The 22,307-nt window shown below is 47.0% G+C and overlaps 3 protein-coding genes and 1 non-coding gene across 12 annotated transcripts in view; 2 read left to right on the top strand and 2 right to left on the bottom strand.

Moving 5' to 3' along the window:
- Positions 1-2,630, top strand: part of LOC135240339 (pericentrin-like) — a 31,245-nt gene extending 28,615 nt beyond the window's left edge. For all 8 annotated transcript variants that reach the window (XM_064309690.1, XM_064309693.1, XM_064309691.1 and 5 more), the window contains 5 exons: positions 108-200; positions 777-1,006; positions 1,110-1,198; positions 1,651-1,793; positions 2,501-2,630. In XM_064309690.1, the coding sequence (XP_064165760.1) occupies positions 108-200; positions 777-1,006; positions 1,110-1,198; positions 1,651-1,793; positions 2,501-2,536 (591 nt within the window). In that variant the 3' untranslated portion in view covers positions 2,537-2,630. The remainder of the gene's footprint in view (positions 1-107; positions 201-776; positions 1,007-1,109; positions 1,199-1,650; positions 1,794-2,500) is intronic.
- Positions 2,631-2,827: 197 nt separating this feature from the next.
- LOC135240716 (hatching enzyme 1.2-like) lies at positions 2,828-7,072 on the bottom strand. Its single transcript, XM_064310594.1, has 8 exons — positions 6,755-7,072; positions 6,326-6,377; positions 6,061-6,120; positions 5,566-5,718; positions 5,271-5,388; positions 4,593-4,771; positions 3,634-3,715; positions 2,828-3,546 (listed from the first exon to the last, which is right to left on the bottom strand). Exons 1-8 carry the CDS (start codon positions 6,923-6,925, stop codon positions 3,411-3,413), a joined length of 951 nt encoding a protein of 316 aa, XP_064166664.1. The 5' UTR covers positions 6,926-7,072; the 3' UTR covers positions 2,828-3,410.
- Positions 7,073-8,546: 1,474 nt separating this feature from the next.
- trnak-uuu (transfer RNA lysine (anticodon UUU)) lies at positions 8,547-8,619 on the bottom strand. The gene has a single exon. It is a non-coding gene; the product is annotated as a tRNA-Lys (tRNA).
- A 289-nt stretch (positions 8,620-8,908) lies between these two features.
- Positions 8,909-22,177, top strand: LOC135240969 (uncharacterized). 2 transcript variants are annotated; one of them, XM_064311053.1, is made up of 5 exons: positions 8,909-9,087; positions 9,307-9,407; positions 9,862-9,993; positions 11,862-12,001; positions 22,149-22,177. In XM_064311053.1, exons 1-5 carry the CDS (start codon positions 9,013-9,015, stop codon positions 22,160-22,162), a joined length of 462 nt encoding a protein of 153 aa, XP_064167123.1. In that variant the 5' UTR covers positions 8,909-9,012; the 3' UTR covers positions 22,163-22,177. The 2 variants fall into 2 exon arrangements, with proteins under 2 accessions (XP_064167123.1, XP_064167122.1); XM_064311052.1 differs by lacking the exon at positions 22,149-22,177 and adding an exon at positions 12,667-13,046 and having other exon boundaries at positions 8,910-9,087.
- Positions 22,178-22,307: the final 130 nt, after the last annotated feature.

Raw genomic sequence — 22,307 nt, 5'->3', positions numbered from 1 at the left:
GAGATGTCTAAATGGGAGAAAAGATTCACCATTCATTCACAATGGTGGAATGTGATAATTCACAGCCTGACTGGTGCCTGTGTGTGTGTGTGTTTGTGTCCTGGCAGAGTCAGAGCGCCGCCCTGCAGGCTGATGGGTGTAATGCTGAGACTGAGCTGCAGCTCTCAGTCCACATGGCAAACCAGCCCTACAACAGCAAGGTGAGTCAGCCCCTGTTCCAGTGCAGCCTGACTCTCTCCTGCACCGCGGCTGAGCTTTCAGAGTGAGCACACTGCACAGCGACTGCTCGTGCAACAAGCGTGACGTACCTGCACACATCTCAGAATTTACATCAACACAAACCCACAGTGTGTCTGATCCTCACATTTAAACATTAAACTCATCCTCCTCCTGCTCTTCCTCTCCTGCTCTTTCTGCCCAGTGATGAAGTTGCTGCTCTTATAGCCACTTGTGCACGGTTAGCGTTGGTTTAGCGTCCCTTTCCACTGGCTGGGTGTTTTTACTGAGGCGATCCTGGTCACGCACAGTACAATGTCCAGGGTTAACTCAACTCTATCAGAGTACATACAGACCCTGCTGGACTCCCGTGTACTCTGTTAAAGAGCTGCATTAACACTGGGCACTGTACTGAGTGAGCGCAGTGTCGGAACGCGCGTGTGTGTATCGGTGCTCTGCTTGGAAACCGAACCGGCGCCCTTTCAGGTGACAGCCTGGTCCGTCCCAGCGGAGTCACTCTTCCTCCCTGAACGCTCCCCCTCCTCCTCCTCCTCTCCCAGGTGCAGCGGCTGTACTGCCGGTTCTTGCGGGCGGAGAGCCACAGGAAGGCGCTGGCGTTCCAGAAGCGCTACCTGCTTCTGCTGCTGGGCGGGGCCCGGGACGGGCAGCACGCCACGCTGGCGCTCGTGGCCCGCATGGGGGCGTGTCCCTCGCCTGCGGCCCCGCCCCCCCGGCCCAGCCCCGCCGCGCGCTTCAGGACCGCCGCCCTCGCGGCCATCGCCGTCTCGCGGTGAGGCCGACTGACACCCTCCCCTTTACTAACCCTGTGATTGTCCCGTGGAATTGTGGGTAATTTTTTTTTTCTCCCCCCGCCCGCCCCATCTATTCCTCAGGCTGTCGCTCCTGGTTAGGAAGTGGCAGAGGGCCTTCAGAACAAGCCCGCCAGACAGCGCTCAGACCACGGAGCACAGCTCCAGAGCCGGTAAGACTGTACACCACTTTGGGGTAAACAGGGTAGTAAGGCACCAGTGCTGGAACGTTTGGGGTAAATTGGGGCAGTAAGGCATCAGTGCTGGAACGTTTGGGGTAAACTGGGGCAGTAAGGCATCAGTGCTGGAACGTTTGGGGTAAACTGGGGCAGTAAGGCACCAGTGCTGGAAAGTTTGGGGTAAACAGGGCAGTAAGGCATCAGTGCTGGTAAGTTTGGGGTAAACAGGGCAGTAAGGCATCAGTGCTGGAACGTTTGGGGTAAACAGGGGCAGTAAGGCATCAGTGCTGGAACGTTTGGGGTAAACAGGGCAGTAAGGCATCAGTGCTGGAACGTTTGGGGTAAACAGGGGCAGTAAGGCATCAGTGCTGGAACGTTTGGGGGTAAATAGGGCAGTGAAGCATCGAGGTCTGGGTTTCCGGTGTGTGAACATCTCTGTCCCACAGGCTCCAGCATCAACACTGAGGTGCTGAGACGACAGCAGCAGTCTGCGGCCCGGAGCTCCGCCCCCTCCTGTCACACCCAGCCTCTCGCAAGAGGGCGGGGCTTAGGTCCTGTCCGTCAAGTCACTCTTCAGCCTGTGCAGCAGGTAGTCTCACCTCTCTCTCTGAGTCATTGAGTCCTGAGTCACTGAATCGTTCACAATTACAACATGAATGTTTACAAACACACTGAAAATATCTTTGGAGAATACAGAAAAAAACAGGAAAAGATTCAGGAAAAAATAAAGAAAATCAAATAAAGAGCAAGCTTTCTGGCCAGCCATTTTAACGAAAGCCTGTGTAGCTAAGCTAGGTAGCTAGCTCAGGTGTGGCTTCCTAACTCGCTGGTGCGCATCCTTATGTTAAAATACATTGGCCCATCCTTTTTACCACTGTTCCCTACAATTGGTCACTTTGAACAGATGTTGCTATTGGATGAAGTAGATGTTGACCAAAGGGGAGACTGAAAACGATGTAAATGACTCCATCGTTTCTGAAGGTCTATTCGGGACCACGGTTAAGCAGGACGAGGAAACGATGAAGAAATCTAAAATAAGAATCGATTTGAAGATTAATAAATGAGGCTGTGTGAACCTGTATCTGAACTTAGTGTGTGTAAATGAGGTCAGATGGTGCGGGAGTGAGTGTAGTTGCCTGAGAAACCCTGATTAGGGCCTAACTGTCTGTGCTGTACAGGTCTGAGCACTGCACTGCCAGTCTGTAACATGGCAAAGGGCATACCTACATCCAATTCAGCATTTTCTACATTTAATTTTAACCACGGGTTTCTTTAACCTTTTCTTTTCCTTTACAGGCTCAACCGCAGACCATCAGACAGAACAGTAACTGAATACCTCATCTTAAAATTATACTGCAATGCATCAATCAGTGTGTACATATGTATTAAGTTTCAATAAACATTTTTTATAAAACAAATTAGAAAATTGTAATGCGTTTCATTAATTTTGAAGAAGGTAATTTCGCTAAATTGTTTGTGTTTGTGACTTTTCATTATCACATCGCGCTCCAAAAAGGTGTTCATTCCTTTGAACAAAAACATTGTTGTGAGTCGACGTGCAAAGTGTGCGTAATCCTGTTTAATACGTTTTCTGTGACAGTCGAGTTAAGAATTAGTTGTTTAATCGTGACTCTTGTCACTGGACCCTGCGAGGGCAGCTGCAGGCTATAAAAGCAGATGTCATTTTCAGTTTTATGGTGTAATCAAATCATGTTCCAGAAAGGTTTTCAGAACTTTTACATTGTTTGGACCTTTAATAACAAATATTGTTACATTTCATGCGCAATCATGTTTTGAAACACTCTTTAATAAGATTGTGCTGGAGGCAAAGTTGAAATTATTCACTGATAATACACAATGAAGACAAACTGATTGCTGATTTCTACCATTTTATTACATTTATTTTTATTTTTCAGCATTTATGTACATCAAACAATAATAGAATCCTCATCTGAGTGCAGCACAATGAATCTCGAGTTTCAAAATATATATGACGTTTTGAGGGGAAAATATTTGTGCCAATTAACACATTCCTACAGGATCATAGGTTATTCCACCGGAGCCAAAGAATAAATAGAGAACAGGCAAGTGATGTCTTTTTTAATCCACACTGCCATCTAGTGGGGGAAACAGGGAAAAGTAAAAACAGCGACAGATTCTTGGTAAGCCCAAAACAGAAAACACAAAGATGATGATTTTTTTTCCATTAGATTTGACTACAGTTGTAAAGGGCATTTATCTTCTGGATGTCCAGAGCACTGGGTCCATCCCGCTGGCCAATCTGAACAAACGGATCCGGTTTGGGCACTATGGTTGGGTCGCCATCTTCAGAGAAGGCATACCTGCATCAGAAAGGGGAGCCGTTGTTCATGCTGTAAGGGATTGTGGGTACAGTTTAAATACCACCCCCTTCCCATGATTCCACTCACCTGCCGTAATGCATGATGGAGGTATAGTCGTACGCAGTGTTCAGGTTGTTGGTCACGTACTTCTTAAAGTTGTGGACCTGATCTGTGGAGGAAGGGAAAAGGTACAGGAGGAGGTGCACGGGAAAGGAGGTGCTCTGGAGAGGAGGTGCTCGGGAGAGGAGGTGCACAGGACAGGAGGTGCTCTGGAGAGGAGGTGCTCAGGACAGGAGGTGCTCTGGAGAGGAGGTGCTCGGGAGAGGAGGTGCTCTGGAGAGGAGGTGCTCGGGAGAGGAAGTGCTCTGGAGAGGAGTGCTCAGGACAGAGGTGCCCTGAGAGAGAGTGCTCGGAAGGAGGTGCTCTGGAGAGGAGGTGCTCGGGCAATGCTGAGAGGAGGTGTTGGGAGAGGAAGTGCTCTGGAGAGGAGGTGCTTGGGAGAGGAAGTGCTCTGGAGAGGAGGTGCTCGGGAGAGGAGGTGCTCTGGAGAGGAGGTGCTCGGGAGAGGAGGTGCACGGGAGAGGAGGTGCTCGGGAGAGGAAGTGCTCTGGAGAGGAGGAGCTCTGGAGAACAGCTAACCGCTGCTGACTGCCTGCTTCTTAGCGCTTAGGGTGGAGGTAAACAGCCGTGCTCACTTGAGCTGCAGAAGTGAATCTGGCTTACGTTTGCTTTCGCTGCTTAAACTGTGCAGGATTTTATCAATAAAGTTAGTAAAATTTCACTTTTCCGTTTGTCCGTTTGACATATACAGGAATGAGTGATAAAACAGCACAGGGCAAGTTTGCACCAGAAAAAAATGATATGCAACACCTGAATGTGCATTATAGGCCAACAATATACTAAATGGAAAATATCTGAGGGCAACAAAAGAATGGGGAAATAAGCTGGATAAGGGTTAGCTGTACAGGATGAGCTCTGTGTGGGGGGGAGGGGGGGTTTGCCCAGGTCACAGAGGACAGGTTTTTCCCCCCTGGCGTGACACTGACCTTGCAGAATGTTGTCCCACAGGATGGTGACGTAGCGGTCCCTGTCGGACCGGGACTGCTCGTGCACGAACCCCAGCGCGTGCATGAGCTCGTGGGACGCCACGCCCGCCCACATGCACCCGGGCGTCTCCAGGGAGACGGGCTGGGCTCCGCCCACCACCCCGAGGAAGGACCAGCAGCTTCAGGAGAAAGGGGGGGGGGGGGCATTGTCATCAGGGAAAAGCAACGGAGCAGGTCTCAGATAAAACAGACTTTACTGAACACCGTGGGGTAATTAGTCCTCTGCATTTGACCCATCCTAGTTACTTAGGAGCAATGGGCAGCCGCAGTGCAGCGCCCGGGGACCAGCTCCAGCTCTGAGGCCAGAGTGGCAGGAGCGTACCTAACCTGACATGCATGTCTTTGAGTGTGGGAGGAAACCGGAGTACCCGGATGAAACCCACGCGAACACAGGGAGAACATGCAAACTCCACGCAGAGGACTCAGACGGGACTGTGGACTCTTGCGAAGGATATCCGCTGCGCCACCGTGCCACCCAGTTTAGGGTGATGCCCACTGTGCCACCCAGTTTAGGGTGTTGCCAGCCTGCTGAGATCCAGATGTTTTTCCAGATGTTTTTCTCAGAGATGGCGATGCTGATGGCTGCTGGAGTCCCGGCCTGTGGAGGGGGGTACTCACCCACCCTTGGGCTGGATGTCCAGGTAGTCGGCCTCGTGGCTGCGGGGCACGAACTTCACACACGTCCCGCTGGAGATGTCCTGCATGCCGGTCTCTATGGTCATTCGGTCCATGCTGTCTGCAGTCACAATAAAAGCGCTTTCCTCACACAGAAACATCACAAAAAAGTCAATGTTCTACGAAAACATAAAAAAAGTCACATAAAGCGCTTCCACACAGTGCAACATAAAGGAATGTTGCTAGCATAAATCAAAAATTGTAATGAGATGAGAGCCACGTACACGTGCACACTCACCGTACTGTGGGGAGATGATGTAGGCCACATAGACGTTGCCGTCCACAGATTTGGGCCAGAGGCAGCTGTTGTCGGGGCAGGTGATGGCGCTGCGGATGGTGGAGTGCGCGATGTCCCCCTCCCTCAGGCTCATGCCCGGGAGACGCCGCAGAACTGCAGGAGAGGAGGAGACACGGCTTCCTCAGCCCAAGCCCCACCCCTCAGCCAAAACCCCGCCCCTCAGCCCAGTCCCCGCCCCTCAGCCCAAGCCCTGCCCCTCAGCCCACTCTCTGCCAATCAGCTCAAGCCCCGCCCCTCAGCCCATCCCCCCCTCAGCACCAGTCCTCATCCCCCTCAGCCCAGTCCTGCCCCCAGCCCATCTCCACCCGTTCCCCACCCATCAGCCCAGCCCACCCCCAGTCCAAGCCCTGCCCCTCAGCCCAAGCCCCGCCCCTCAGCACAGTCCCCACCCCTCAGCAGAGTCACAGTCTGGTGTGAGGACGACGCTGCACTTACACCGGTTGGTCTGCAGGATTCTGTCCATCGCATTCATCTCCATCTGACCCCACAGCTCCTCTGCAAGAGGGAAGGGGACATTCACCATTCAGCACGACGGAGCGTTCAGTGAGTCACAAGGCATGTCCCAATAATCACAATCATTTAGCTTCATCAGCTTATTCCAACATCAATGTGACAATAATAACTGGACAGTTTCAATTTCAACCTTTAATCAGGAGTTTCATGTTCTCAAACCTGTCGGTGTAATGATCTCAGACGCTACCTGAAATTTGTCTTCTGAACCGAAGTATCGCATCGTGCGCTGCAGACACATTCTGTGGAGGAAACACAAACAGCATCAGCGCTGGCGACCGGACATGCGGACTCCAGCAGGTGATCGCTTTACCAGGACTGGAAGGCCCCAGGTGTGTGATGGTTTACCTGGACGAGGAGGCCCCAGGTGTGTGTGTGATGGTTTACCTGGACGAGGAGGCCCCAGGTGTGTGTGTGATGGTTTACCTGGACGGGGAGGCCCCAGGTGTGTGTGTGATGGTTTACCTGGACAGGGAGGCCCCAGGTGTGTGTTATCGGTTTACCTGGACGGGGAGGCCCCAGGTGTGTGTGTGACGGGTTTACCTGGACGGGGAGGCCCCAGGTGTGTGTGATGGTTTACCTGGACGGGGAGGCCCCAGGTGTGTGTGTGATGGTTTACCTGGACGGGGAGGCCCCAGGTGTGCGCTGCGACACCCAGCAGGATCAGGAGGGCGGTGTGGTCCATCGTGGAGTGGCAAGCCGGTCGAGTCTGAGAATCTTCCGCTGCAGAGCCCTCTGGGTCGCCGGCTTTTATGCCTCCTGCAACTCCTCCAGAATGCTGGAACGGCATTCTGGGTAAGCCACGCCCTCTCGCTCGCTCCTGCACGGTTGCCAAACATCTTCTTGACGTCACGGCGACTTCGCCACAAAAGCGCCCGTGAGAGCGCAGCCTGTGCAGGGCCCGCTCAGGACTGCGCACCCTGTACTTTGGATAAATTAGCGGCTCCCGCGCCCCGCCGCGCGACGGGCGGCTCGCTGCTGTTTCCCTGACGGGCAGCGGACCCAGGCTTAGATTAAGCAGGGCTGAGGGAGCCTGACGCAGCACTCTTTAATGACTGACCCGATCATCCGCTGCTGATGTGCTGGACGCTGTGATTAGTCTAAACTAGCGGTTTGCAGTGAGGGGATAAAAAACGGGCTTGTGGACGCAGGGCTGCTATCATTTCATATTTATTTTGACCTTTGGTCAGGGCAACGGATCAAAAAATGAAATCGCTCGCTAACGAAGAGGTTTCCTTTAAGACAAAGGAGTTTTATGCAGTTATAATGGTATCAGTATCATTTTATATCAACGTCAGAAATAACCCGATGGGACATTTCATAAATGGTGTGCTGAAATGTGGCATAATGCCGGCATATTTGTGTCCATATGAGGAGCAAAGTGGAAAATGGCTGCTTGTGTTATGCAAGAATAAAATTGTGATGCAGTGCACAGGTTTTATGCACGTTACGTGTTTTCAGTGGTGGTTTTCAGGGCCTGGTTCATGCACAAAGCTCAGGGCACAGATGAGCATGCTACACATGAAAGACTGTGGAATTAACAATAACAGACAGAAATTTATGAAGTGATTTTATGATCTGGAGGCACTTTACAGAGAAGCTGCAGAGTGAATGTGGTGTACTGCAATGTATCTAATTGGGTGACCTTCCACCGTCAGCCACCAGAGGGCAGAACCAGCCGCCATGTCCTCCGTGGAAAACATGCTTCTGTATCTCAACAGGATTCGGTTTAAGTGTTTTTATTTATTTAAATAATTAGGCGAATAAACTGAGGGATGATTTGCATTGCACTCGATTACATCACTTAACAAACACTCATCCAGAGCAGCTTACACACATTTATTCATGCAATCAATCCACACAGATGGATTTTTTTCCTGAGCAGGTTTGCAATGTTGCCTGGGCACCAGGGAACCCTCTGCAATTTGCAATGTGTCACTGGATCTTTAATGACCACAGTGAGTTAGGACCTGGTTTAAATGTGCTATAATTGCACCTCACATTTTAACTTGCACACTACACCAAAACACTGTTGAAACCTCTCCTGTAAATATTGCAAGATAAGAAGAAATATGTGAGAAATACTTTGGAGCAAAGTTTTGTGAAAATTTAGTCGATCTACAGTATTTTCTATAAATTCAGTAAATTCAAGAAAAAAGTTACCACCAAGTAGCACAAATGACGGGAAGGGAATGAAAACACAGTACTTTTACATGTTTTTTTTTTTCATTTCGGCAGGGATATCCTTCTATTGTGATTGTTTGATACACTGTCTTACGAAGTTGCAGAGGTATGTACGGACAAATGTAGGTCTGATAGTACACAAAGTTGATCGAGAGGTTAAATTATTTTCCTGATTTGTTACACAGAGTGATCAATTACTTCAGAAGGGGGAGAAAGAAAAGAGCAACCGCCCGAACAGGGACTTGAACCCTGGACCCTCAGATTAAAAGTCTGATGCTCTACCGACTGAGCTATCCGGGCTCTGACAGGAGTAGGTAGAGTGCTTCTTTTAGTACCTCACCTTTGCTCGTCACACTCTCTGCAGCCGGTATATGTTGGACAGCATTTTTTATACGCTAAAATGTCGAAATCCTTACATAGACTACCATTGGTAAACTGACAACATAATGTAGCGTTTTTTCCACTCATTGCTTGTAGTTAAGACAGACACATTGGTATTTGCCTCTCTGGTCATGTGATCTACTCCCCTCTACGGTTTTGGCCATGCTACTGGCTCTCAAACATCACGTGAAGTCAGCTTCTCGCGAAGTTGGGAGAGCGCGAGAGTTTGAATTTGAAATCCCGTCTAGCCTGAGAAGCTGGCTACTTCTGTCTTCAGTCGGTATTTTTCTTTTAGTTAATATATTCGCAACGATGGACATAAAATATGAAATGCTGAAATCACTGCTTGATGCTGATATTTCTGGTATGAGACCAGAAGAATCCAAGGTATGCACGGTGAAGACTCCGTTAGTTAACGCTACCGTTAATCCCAAACTGGCAAGATTACTTTATTATTCCACAAACGGCATTCGCTAGCTTGTTAATGTTCGCCAATTCATCGTTTCTATATTCTGTAACGGGTAGCAAATTATCTTATTTAGCTCGCTAAGTAACTGTTTGCCTGCCTGAAGTCTCTGTTAATTAATGGTTTGTGTTCATGCTTAGCGGTTGATCGACCAGTTGAGGAATGCAATCTCTAACACCAAAGAAGAGCTGCAGACCATCCGCGAGGAGCGGGAGCGCATTGACAAGGACATGGAACGCTGGTAAGATTATGTTAAATACTTCGTTAAGCCATCTATCTATGTGTGATATTGTGCATACGACAATCACTTCACTGCTGTGCATACATGTGCCACTAGAGGGCAGGCGAGAACGAGTACATAAATTGTTCAGAGAACTTTATGATCTACCCTATACAAAACGTACAGTGCCTATAAATTCTAACAAATAGCAATATATGACATGTTTTAGTGTCAGCTGTAATGTATTGTAAGTAAACCGAAGCTGAATGGGATTAGTAGACGCTAGTCTACTAATGTGTTAACGTGTTAAAGTGTGTTTGCTGTAATTTAGCTGAGATTTATTTTGTAATTACAGTCGGAGATCTAAATCGTGCAGCTAAAAAGAATTACGGTCAATTTAAAAACGCAATAATTGCAAATGAGCGCATCTAACGTTCATAACTGAACAGCTGATGGAACTCACATATTTTGTCAGGATTTTAAACAGCGATCGACTGATGCCCATGGCAGCAAAACACGCTGAAGCCCTGAGAGCGTGGGACACAGAGAGGAAGCGGAAGCTTGCACTCTCCCGACAGGTGGAGGAACCGGAAGTATCCCTTTCCAGGTATGTAGGGGCATAGACATGTCTATGTGTAAGGGGGGTTCATGTGGCCCCTAAAAGTGTCCTAAAACAATGCAAAGGCATACTATGCACGATTTTTTTTACATTGTATGTAGTATAAAATATACCATGCGTATGCATATCTATGATGCACTCACTGGCAGTCTCTTGCTTTACACACTTTCGCCGAATTCGTGCACCTTCACCTGTATATGTTGTTCTAAAATGTGTTCAGGACGCTTCTGGCTATGACGTTGTTTTCTGTGTGGGGAGGTGGGTGTGGCTGCAGAGCGAGCTAGCGAAGAAGTCCAGATACAACGAAGCAAAAAGACAAGCTGACGACTCAGTTCAAGAACTAGAGTAGAGTTAATGACATTTCCTCGGTGATGTCAACTGAAGTTAGCCAAAGGGATTAAGACGACGACGCAAATTGTACGTCGCTTTTGATTAAAGCGTCTGGAAATAAATGTAGACTAATGTAATGTGAGGAACAGTCGCCAAATGCCGATACAGGCGTTAATTTGCTTGTATGAGACCAAGGGAAGGAACGGTCAGTCAAGTAAACATTACTAAATCTAAGGCATCTGGAGCGGGATTGTGCGTTTTTTTTTAATTATGCTTACGTATAGCATAAGTATGACATTGGGCTAAATGCACCAGCTAACATTTTCTAGCTACGTCGGCTACACAGTTGTAGAGGCAAGAACAAATTTCAACAGAAATTGAACAAGCAAGATAATTACCTGTCCAGCAGAAATGCTGCAAACTCAGTGTCATTTTTGACGCACTTCCCTGAGCTCTAGCTGAAAAGCCGAACATTCACTTGAGTCTTGTCTCTGGTTTGTTTTATTCCTTTTTGGTCCTAATCTTTTCTTCTACAGTCTTTAATTGTTTTTTTTTTTTAAATATGAAAAATATGTATACTTTACGTCAAAGGCGGAACTGGTCATTCTGGTAGTTTTTTCTCTGCCATTCTTGTTTTCTTTTCTAGGCAAAGGGTATCCCTGCTCATGCAGCGCAACACGATTGAAAGGCAAATAGTTGTCCTGATTGGTTGTTTAAATTCGATCGCGGTAAAAAAAATTATAGTGGCTGATTTGAGAAACTGGGGGTCAGTCAGAAAGACCGGATTTTTTTTCTTCCATTTTTTAATTTATCGATAACTGTCGGGATGTGAAGGAAATGTAACCAAATATGAACAAATGTGTTGCATATTGCACGATAAAGTATGAATAAAATACAATACCAAATGAACACCAGTAAAAATAAACACTAATAAAACAAACCATTTCCCGCCTATACAGCTTTTTAGAGCTTGTTTGAATAATAATTTAAAAAATAAACTCTAATGACAAATGAACACCAGTAAAAATAAATACTTATATAAAACAAAGTAAAACTATTTCCGACAAAAAAATTAATATGAACAAAAATTTTGTAATACATGCATGTGAATTTAATATGGACAAAACACTCAACTTCAATGTTGCAAAAACGATTGGTCACGTTAGTTATTTATCATTAAGGGATTATGTGGTAAAATGAGCTGAGGTGTGTGCAAGTCAATATTAGCTCGTAGCTAACGTCAACTATAGCCAGTCAGCTTGAAATGTAGCTGGCGAACGAATTACCCAAGAAGGCTGACAATAGTGTTGTTTTCATGGGTAAAACGGTTAAGCTAAAAAAAAAAAAAAAACACGCACAATCTTTGTGGATCGTCAACATTCAGTACAAGTATAATGAAATTTAGATTTTTTTTTTTTTTTTTTTGTTTAATGTCCCTTTATCATGAACACGAATCGATTTTTGATGTTTCCTTTGACATTCGTGTCATAAAAAAACATTAACCTTGTGGCGTTATTGTTCGACAGCTCTTGTGCGCCCGCGGAGGACAGTATGAAGGAGAGGAGGCGAAGGAAAGCCTCTCTGGAGAAGGAGGAGAAGAGGCTGACTGCGCTGTGCAGTCAGAGCAGGCAGTCCCTCGCGGAGGTGCAGTCCCGATGCCTGGCAGGTGAGTGCTCTTCACCTTTCCCATCACAGGAGAAATCAGGCGCAATTTTTCTACCTGAAAAAGGGAAGCTGTTTTAACCGTGCGGTGATGAGAAATTCTACACATTGTCAGCTGCGGAAGGGCCTTATCATTCATAACGGTTTATTTATTTTTATTTTATTTTTTTTACCCTTTGGTGTTGGTGTTCGAAGAAAATGCAGGATTTGTCGTCGTGACTCTGAACATCTGAGAGCTCATTGGGAAAGAAAGTTAACCAAACTATATCCCTAATTTATATAGATCTGGATAATTGTGGTCCACTAAACAAACAGCCCAGTCTGTGCTAAATGTTCTGGTATTGCGCGCAAAATGCCTGCTTGTTTATTGTAGCACAAAATCAGTTTTGCTTTAATGGAAGCTGGTATTGTTGGCTCCCAGCACTGATTTTTGCAGCTGCAAAATCTCAACTGTAGAAATGCTTGTTGTGAATCTGCAGTTTGTCGTCCGTTTTAGCGTTGCCATTTTAAATTAGGTCCCTGGCGTGAGACACAAGATTTTGTTTTCTTGTCCCCTAGCCTTCTGCTGTAGTTGCCTTTTTCAGAATAAATTTACTTTAATTAACTACAATTGAATGATTCTGTTGCAATGCCCGTCTCGTCATGGCTTCGTTGCATCGGGCGTATCAGCGGAGGAGGAGCTTCGGCGGCTGCAAGGCCAGGTCGCCATGGCAGCATCCGGCCAATCACAGAAGAGCAAGGAGGAACAGCTGGTGGACGAGTATGTGGCCAAACTCGACGTCGCTGCCACGGTCCGCTACGCGGGTGTTACCGGCCGCAGCGCACCGCGACGGGGAGGCAGAGAAAATCATGCTGCCGTCAGTGCGGACTCCAGCTCCCAGCAAACAAGCTCAAAGCCAAGGAATAACAGAAAAGCCAGGAAGTAAAGCTTTTCGTGAGGCCTGCAAAAAGTTCAGCGGCATGTTCTGCTAAGCTGCTCTGTGGCGTGGTGACGTGTGCCGGTTACAATGCTGAGGGGCGGTACAAAGGAACTCTTACTGTTTACTGTCTAAAGGTTTTCCTACTGGGGGAAAAAACCAAAAACAATGGGGTCGAGTTTCTTGCATTATATGAGCAGTAGCAAGTTTCACCTTTTTAACTACTCCCTATTCACTTCCTCACCAGCTGAATAGGCACAAAGATATTGAGACCTTGTGCAATTGTGTGCGCGATCGTGTGTGTGTATTTGTGTGTTTGCACTTTGTTTTTCCCCGTGATCCTTCTGTGACCTTTATACTCTGTACTTTAATGTGATGAGTCTTTTTATAGACAAGACTAATAAAAAAATTAAAAAAAGACAAATTTGCTATTGTGGAGATTTTTTTTGTATTGCAACTCGAGGATGGCCTTGCTGAGGGGCACTGCAGGGCAGCTGCCAGAGGTGGCGCTGTTGCGCTGTGAACCTGAGCGGTGCTTTGGTAGAGTCCACACCTTTCCTCCATCCATCATGTTGAACGGCCGTCTGGAAGAAGGCGACGCTGGATTCTGGCCTCTAATGAAAGCGCGCGGCAGCAGCTGCCTGGCGTCAGCACATTCACACGCAGCGCCCTTTCACGCGCTTGCCCTCATCGCTCCGGGCCAAGGTGTGGCTCGGGTCACATGTCCGATGCAGCAGTTTCCACGACGATGGCCGCCGCGGCGTCCACAGCAGGGGTGTTTTTAACGGTATTACGGGTCAGCTCTGCAGGTAGAGGGGAAGCGGTGCTGTTTTCGGCAGAATCGTACCCTGTCTTCACCCCTTTTAGTGACTGCTGATCTCTGTGTTGTTTTCACGACCTGTCGTCAGCTAAGTGCCTTTCCTGTGCGAAGGACCCGCGTCACCAATGCAGGTGAAGTGAAATCCGTTTTGAGGAATCGGGTGTTTGTTAGAGTTGCACTTATAGCACATGCAAATAAAGTTAAATCTGTTTTGAGGAATCAGGTGTTTGTTAGTGGGTTGCATTTATTTTCCCTTATAGTCCTTAGAGATTTGTTGCAAATTAACCTGTGTTTTCCCTCTTGCAGGTAAGTTTTGCCATGAGAGAATAAATATCACATAAGTTTGCTAGTTTTTTAGTTGGTTTTGCAATGGCCATTTTAAATTAAAAAAATTTAAAAAACTATCAGGTTGGCCGTTAAATTGAATTTGAACCTTAGGGCAGTGGTAGTGGAGGTAAGTCTCAGTGGTGCAGTCTTGTATTTGCTATCAATCTGCCTCTTTCCAGACTATAGACTGGAGTCAGGTGTCCTTTATCATAACAAGAAATAAATAAACCGCTTCCACATCTGTGGACTCCTCCTGAACAGTGTCATAATGGGTGATATTTATCCTCTCGCCAGTTGGCCCACGTGGTCATTTGTAATATCCACATGGCTTTCTCTCAGAAATGGGCCTGATTGGTGATCAGCACTGAGACTGACCTCAGAATCACAGAATGATACTCCGGTTTCTGCTGCAAAGGTCCGTTCCTCTAAAAGGGGAGAGGAGGGGGGGTAGCTTTAAAAGCGAGGGCGACACAATGCAGAATTTAAATGCAGCTGATGCCGTGCTTACTATAGTGTGCAAAAACAAAAAAGCTAGTTTTTTAGAAGCGTACAATAAATAAAAGGCACAGGTTTCCTTTGCCACAACAGACTGTTATTTTAACAGGTGGGTTGTGTCAAGCGGCCTCTGAACTTCTCGCACATCTGTTCTGTGAATGTTTACTCTGGATGCACTTATGAATACAAGCTATAGTTTTCATGATGACGGCACTCATGAATACAGCTATGGTTTTCACGATGACACCCAGCTGGTGCTTGAGCACATCTGCTGTGCAGTTTGTGGTGATGGACACTGACAGAATAGAGGGGTGAGTGTGTGTGTGTGTGCAGGACGGGGCTAAGGATTTAAGGTTTTCTGTGTTAAATTAGGTGGGTTATACAGTTAATGTTAAGAAGAGCCTGTTCTCGATCTCGCGAGCAGCAGCTGTGTGGATAACTGTGGATTCTGTGTTGGCTTGGTGTAAACGGCCTGTTTGCAGAAACAGTAGCTCGCTCTTTCTCTTTTAAATACATCTCTCTCTCTCTCTCTCTCTCTCTGTTGCAATGAACCCTGACGCTAGTGGTCGACATGAAAACCGCACTTCCCTTCAGCCGTGCTGAGCAGTGCTCGTCCGTCCGCAGCCGTCTCTTGTGCTGCGCGGATCCGCGTGCAAACGCGAGCGCGCGCACATAACGACATGTGGGCTAAAAAGACACGTAGACAGCAGACCGGTCGGTGTGCGCGTTTGACTTTTATGAGGCTCGTCTGCCATCTGTTCCGGAGCCGCGAGGGGAGACGAGCCGTCCCAAAGGAGACCGCGCACCCCAGGCTACCTCTCCACTCTCCTCTTAGCGCTAATTATATTACATCATCATTACTCTCACTCTCCAAAACCCTTCTCGTAACACGTATTTTTTATCACCTTCAGACGAGACCTCGACCCCTTCACGCGTCCATCTATTGATGATGATCTCATCAGTAGAAGTAATAAAACAAGAAGAGACTAGTGTGGCTCAGTTGGAATATTAATTGATTTAATGAAAGCCTTTTTTTTTTTTTTTTTTAATGTAATTTGCGAGCTCCTTGCTGCTTTAACATACCCACAGCATGATGGCTGAGGTGTGTTATGATTGTAGCAGCTTCCTGTAATCAGGCCATTTGTTAGCTGGGTAATGTAGTCCGTTATGAAGGTCTGGTTAATATGGGTTAATCAGCCGTGTGCATTCACAGAGAGTGTCATGCTAATTCAGTCATGTCCTCAGCACGCAGTATAAAGCCTCCTCCTGTTACCTTATAAATATGAAATGTTTACACATCAGTTTGTAGTCAAGAACTTAAAGTATTCTGAACTCTCGCTGTTCCTTTCTAGTCTCGAGAAGTTTTCTCTAGAAAGAATCCGTATCAGTTTATATCTGGCTGGGATCATAAGATTTATGCGGGAGGACCCGTTTGAGTTTTTATGGGAGGGCAGGCTGTGGAAAAAAACTTTCCATTCATGAAACAGGATTATGATCAAAGACAAAGCGTTCTTATGGTTTGCTGGTTCTGGAATTATGTAACCTCCTGATAATTCTTCTCTCAGAATCTCATGTTTCTCTTGACATTCTTATGATGAGAGATGGTCATAATTTTCTAAAGAATGTGGAAGGGACCTTTTATGTGAACTGTTGTTGAGTTACAGCTTCAGGTACGGAGGTACTGAAAAGTGCAATTTTCTAAAATTGAGTTGAGAACGTTTAGAACAACAAAAAAAAGGCTTGGACATTGTCAAGCTAAGGTTTAGACGGTTGATAAATCCTACAGAAACACTCCCAAAAAAAAAAAAAAAAAAATTTCCTTCAAAACCGTGCCTTCCCCCATCATGGCTTGCTGATTGCATTACATCCCTGCCGTTGGACCACCGCGGGGTTGCCATGGCAGCTAATTCGGTTGGGGAGACTTCCTGTCATCTGTGTGATGGGAGGAGGGGGCCGAGAGGAGCCCCTCGTCACGGAAGGGGCGCCGCCCGGATGATGTCATCCCAAGGGAGTCCCTAATTAAATTGAACACGCCCACTCCTTCTGTACCCCCTCCTCGGGCTGTCCCTGTTATCTTTTTGTCTCGTTACCCCCCCAAGACAAAGAGTTGAGCGCGTCAGATAGCGGGGTATTCAAAGCCCAGGATATTTACAAGCAGACAGAGCGGAGTGTCTGATTGACAGTAGTACTGTCAGGTCCCAGACCAGGCCTAGCAGCACCGTTCGGTGCGTCTGTACGCACGTGCCCAGTGAGTGTCTGATTGACAGTAGTACTGTCAGGTCCCAGACTGGCCTAGCAGCACCCTTCAGTGCGTCTGTACGCACGTGCCCAGTGAGTGTCTGATTGACAGTAGTACTGTCAGGTCCCAGACTGGCCTAGCAGCACCCTTCAGTGCGTCTGTACGCACGTGCCCAGTGAGTGTCTGATTGACAGTAGTACTGTCAGGTCCCAGACTGGCCTAGCAGCACCCTTCAGTGCGTCTGTACGCACGTGCCCAGTGAGTGTCTGATTGACAGTAGTACTGTCAGGTCCCAGACTGGCCTAGCAGCACCCTTCAGTGCGTCTGTACGCACGTGCCCAGTGAGTGTCTGATTGACAGTAGTACTGTCAGTCCCAGACCAGGCCTAGCAGCACCCTTCAGTGCGTCTGTACGCATTGCCCAGTGAGTGTCTGATTGACAGTAGTACTGTCAGGTCCCAGACCAGGCCTAGCAGCACCCTTCAGTGCGTCTGTACGCACGTGCCCAGTGAGTGTCTGATTGACAGTAGTACTGTCAGGTCCCAGACTGGCCTAGCAGCACCCTTCAGTGCGTCTGTACGCACGTGCCCAGTGAGTGTCTGATTGACAGTAGTACTGTCAGGTCCCAGACCAGGCCTAGCAGCACCCTTCAGTGCGTCTGTACGCACGTGCCCAGTGAGTGTCTGTGCTCCATTACCCTTGCTATTGCCCCGGGGGAATGATAAATGAATCTGCTGCTCTCAACACCGCGGATGTATAATGAACCAGAACCTGGACCCCAATTAAGGGGGAGAGATCTGGCAGATGTCCAACAAACCAAAACCTTTTTTCATGAACATTAACTGATAATAATGGATTCTTCATCAAAGCAACGTTGCTGATCCTTGATGTGCTCTTTTTTTTTTTTTTTTTTTTTTGAAGGGATTGTGTTGCTTTAAGAGATGATGGGTGCCTGATTCAGCTAAGTGGTGTCATTGTAGTTTCCTACCGGTGTCAGTGCTCTCTGTGCTCCACATTAACTAGCACAAATGACTGATCTCTCTGTTCTAGGAATCTGAGACCCTCTTAGTCTTGAGTCACCGAAGTTGACTCACTTGGGAATTTCAGGCTCCTTGTGCTTGGCTAACATGACTGTGCTCTATTCTTGAGCTTGCCACCTACCTCGGGAACTCAGGAAGTTACTCAGGAAGATAAGATAACAGATAAATATAACCTGCATTCCCATGATGAATTGCTGCCCAGTCTACAGATCTGCAAGCGATTATGGGATAAAATGACAGTTTTACTACGTCTTACTGTCAGTGTTTTTCTTTTTTTTTTTTAATTGTTGTTTTTTCTTTGTCATCTGTTTCCCGGCCTCTTCTCTTGGTTCTTTGCCACATCTCCCTTTTCTGCTGAAAGGGATTTTTTGGTTTTGTAATAACTGCTGTGAGTGACTCAGAGTTTCTCTTTCTGTTTGGGTGAGTGGATTCTGGCGAGTCCACTGGCTGGTGCCAGTCTGCTGGGGGGGGGGGGGGGGGATCTGGGAGATCTGGAGGTGAGGAGGCAAGGAGATCTGGAGGTGAGGGGGGGGGAGAAGGAGAGCTGGGTTGGGCATGGAGTGGAGGATACAGTCTTGACGGGTCGGGGATTGTGCTGAAGAAATGGAATTTGCAGTCCTCTGAACTGGTCTTTTTAGATCATATGGCTAGATAATTGGAGGTTGGGGCACATAGTGCAAAAACTGAGCATGCAGCTGAAGTTCCATCTGTGTAGACATTCGTGTCCCTCCAATCTAGCCCTGCCCTGTCCTTGTGCGTTTACTGCTGAGTTCCCCCCAGGAGGTCAGCATTGTCTCAAAGCAGGGTATGTCGCTGCTCAGTGTGGCAGTTAATTATTCATGGACCAGATTTGTGGATTCACGGAGTCGTCATGGTTATGGTGAGAGTGCCCTGATTGCATCATTATGCAGAGGGGATGGGAGTGTCTTGTTTTCTCTTTTGTTTGCTTCACTGGGAAACAGGTTCTGATTGGTTGTCTTACCCTCAGATCAAGCACAGGCCAATGGCAGGCATTAATCATTGTGCGTTTGTGTGTGTGTGTGTGTGTGTGTGTGTGCTTGCATGCCTATCTGTGTGTGTGCATACCTGTTATATTTGTGTGTGCGCATACCTGTGTGTGTTTTGTGTGTGCGCGTATGCTTGCATTCCTATCTGTGTGTGTGTGTGCGTATGCTTGCATGCCTATCTGTGTGTGTGTGCCTATGCTTGCATGCCTATCTGTGTGTGTGTGCGTATGCTTGCATGCCTATCTGTGTGTGTGTGCGTATGCTTGCATGCCTATCTGTGTGTGTGTGCGCGCATATGCATGCTCTTATCTGCATCGGTCTCTGTGTGTGTGCATGTATCTGTGTGTGTGTGTGCACCCATGTGTGTATCTGTGTGTTTGTGTGTGTGTGTGTCTACGTAAAAGACATGACCCTCCTGAGAGAACAAGTGACTTATTTCTCTGAAATAAACAGTTGATTTGAAAATGAACGCTGTGGAACAAAGCAATCATGTCAACCAGGCAGAGTAAATGCATGCTGACTGCACAGTTAGCGTAGCTGGTTTCATTAGCTAGACCATGCAGTGTCACTTTACATATCAGTTTGCAATTGCCCTCCGCATTGCATTTGCATCTCAATGGCTGATGTGGTTACATGCACAGATGTGTACTTCACTGACAGTCAAAAGGGACGGTGACAATCAGTTTAAGTGGTGCTTGTTAAAAGAGGAGATAAGAGTGATGGTCCAGGCCCGGCTAATAACGCCTTTTCATATACATGTCCCTTTCACATCATTCCTGGTGGGAGGGGGGAAGAAGAAATTTCAAGAGTTGAATGGTCATAGTATTGTGTGTGTGTGCGTGTTTCTGTATGCATGTGAGATATCGGTTTATGTGACTTGTCTTAGAATAGCTGTGCCGAACACACAAAATGTACACTTGAAGTAGTAGTGTGTGTGCACGTGTGTGTGTGTGTGTGTGTGCAGGTGCACACGTACGAGCGCGTGCGAACCAGACCGTGAGTGTAGGAGCATGGGCTTTTCACCCCATTAGTAAATGACTTTGATTTGACTCGTCCCCTTATAGACACTATACATGTGTTTTATGAGTCGCATGGATAGATACAATCAGGGGACAGCATGTGTATCACTTAACTATCAGATCATTTGCATGTATGTTCAAGGTCAGTGCACCATTACCTCTGTCTCCTCACTGCATTGGACACTGTGATGGGGAGCTCAATCGAACGAGAAGATAGCAGAAGAAAGTGAGTCTAGATAAGCGTTTTATGTAATTGTTTTAATCAGTTGAACAGATATTCAGATTATTGGCGCATTTCACATTGTGACTGAGTAGCTGGAGATTTCTGCTAAATGCCTGTAATGTAATAATGTAATGAAATGTTCATAGCTAGCACACTGCCAAAAACTACCCTGGAAATGCCTGTTACCAGCTAGAGCATGTAAGTTGCTCTAGTTAAAAGCATCTACTAAATCCCTATAATAATAATAATAATAATAATAATAATAACATCCATGGAAGCATGAAGGCTAACTGAGTATTAAATGACAAAATATACAATAAAATACACTGGTACCTATAATTCAGTCTGACACAAAGAAAATTCCTTTTTGGAAGTAAGAGTAAAAAAAAAAAAATGCTTTGAATAATGTTGACTACGAGAACAACCCATGTGAAAAAATAGTATGCTGTTAAGTTTATGTTTTTACACGTCAGAATATCTGAAGTTTAATTAAGGTTTATAACATGATTACAGTATGCTGAGAATACAATTTTTCCACATGGGAGTCTGGAGATTTTACTGAGCGGGGAAATTAAGAACAAAAGGTACCCTTGACTTGATTATTGAAGCATTAACGTAAAATCTAGAAATCGATAACAATCGAAAGCATTTCGGTAAGTGGCAGCTGTGTGTGTTATTTTAAGTCCTCGCCCGTATCGCAGCTTTGAGCGCCTGGGGAGGGTTCTTTCTCACAGGGGGCCTATCGGTGGCACTTTTGTCTTCATCTCGCGGCTCATTGTTAGAAAATGGCGGCGGCGCTTTCTCCTCCCGCCCGCGACCTTTCGCCGGGAGCCCTGGGACGGCGAACTCGATAGGGCTGAACCTCCCGTCTGCGCTATTAAAATGGACGACAAACAAAAGAGATAGTAATTTTAAAAAAAAAGAAAAGGAGTAGTAAGCTGTGCCAGGATCCCTGGAGTCGGAACATCTTCTCAGGAGATGAGTAATGGTAAGGGCGTCGGCTTTAAAGGTGGCCGCTGAGAAAATGACATTTCTAACGGCCAGAGGAGACACACAGCAGCCCAGTATCAGTATGAAGCATCAGTATCTGTCTGAGAGTTCCGATGATGAGTCATAATCATCCGAGCAAACGTGGGCACACCGAGCAGGAAGTGCTTCTGGTTTTATTGGCGGATTCCAGAGGAATTTGCCAATAGAATTTTCCAGGGGCTTTTGAGGAGCATGTGAACTTGGTGATAAGGGAAGCCGTGGCTGGGGGCAGCCGGGCCCTGTGATGTGACGCAGGGGTCAGGAATGTCTGCGGGGTTCGCCGCTGTGGGAGTCCAGCTCCAGGAATGCGCGTCTCTCAGGCTCACTGTGGCCTGTGGCTCAGGACCTCAGCATCTCTCAGGCTCACTGTGGCCTGTGGCTCAGGACCTCAGCTTCTTGCGTGACTGGCTCTCACGGGATTGACTGCCTCTCACTGGCTCTCACGGGATTGGCTGCCTCTCACGGGATTGGTTGACTCTCACTGGCTCTCACGGGATTGGCTGCCTCTCACGGGATTGGCTGACTCTCTCTGGCACTCACAGATAGGCTGTCTCACATTGGCTCTCACAGATTGGCTGCCTCTCATTGGCTCTCACAGATAGGAGGACTCTCATTGGCTCTCACAGATTGGCTGCCTCTCATTGGCTCTCATGGATAGGCCGCCTCTACACATTGTTACTCACTGAAAGAAAAAACAGACATTAATAACAAGCTTGTAACCCATATGTTATTTATTTATTTAATTTGAAAGGTGCTGCCATTCTGAGTGATGTACAAGGCTGTCATGTAAACATAAAGAATTTTTTTTACTTTCAGTGATTATTAGTTTCTGGCTCTTCAGGACTTGTAGTCTATTTCAGTCGTTTGGGTGTACTTTGGTAAACTTGACATGCCAGTGCCCTCTTTAAATATCGTAGAAAGGTTTGCAGCTGTCCATATTTCCTGCTCTCGGGTCCCCACACTGGCTATAATTACATTAGGGCCCAGCAGAGCGTGTCGCTGTGAAAACAGTCCTGTCACATTTCCCTTCTCTTAGGTGGAACCGTATAACTGAAGCACACCAAACAGGAAGTGGAGGTGCTGTGAGACCCAGCTGAAGGAATGAGTAGGCCTGCCTCCTCCTTCAGCCGCTAGTGCAACATGAGATTCATCCAGTTTACTGCCTGAGATGGACATTAAACTCCAGGAGGCAAGA

Source organism: Anguilla rostrata, chromosome 15 (genome assembly GCF_018555375.3).
Source record: "Anguilla rostrata isolate EN2019 chromosome 15, ASM1855537v3, whole genome shotgun sequence".
Lineage (NCBI taxonomy): Eukaryota > Metazoa > Chordata > Actinopteri > Anguilliformes > Anguillidae > Anguilla > Anguilla rostrata.
The sequence above is the reverse complement of the archived record's forward strand: the minus strand, read 5'-3'. Positions and strand labels throughout refer to the sequence as shown.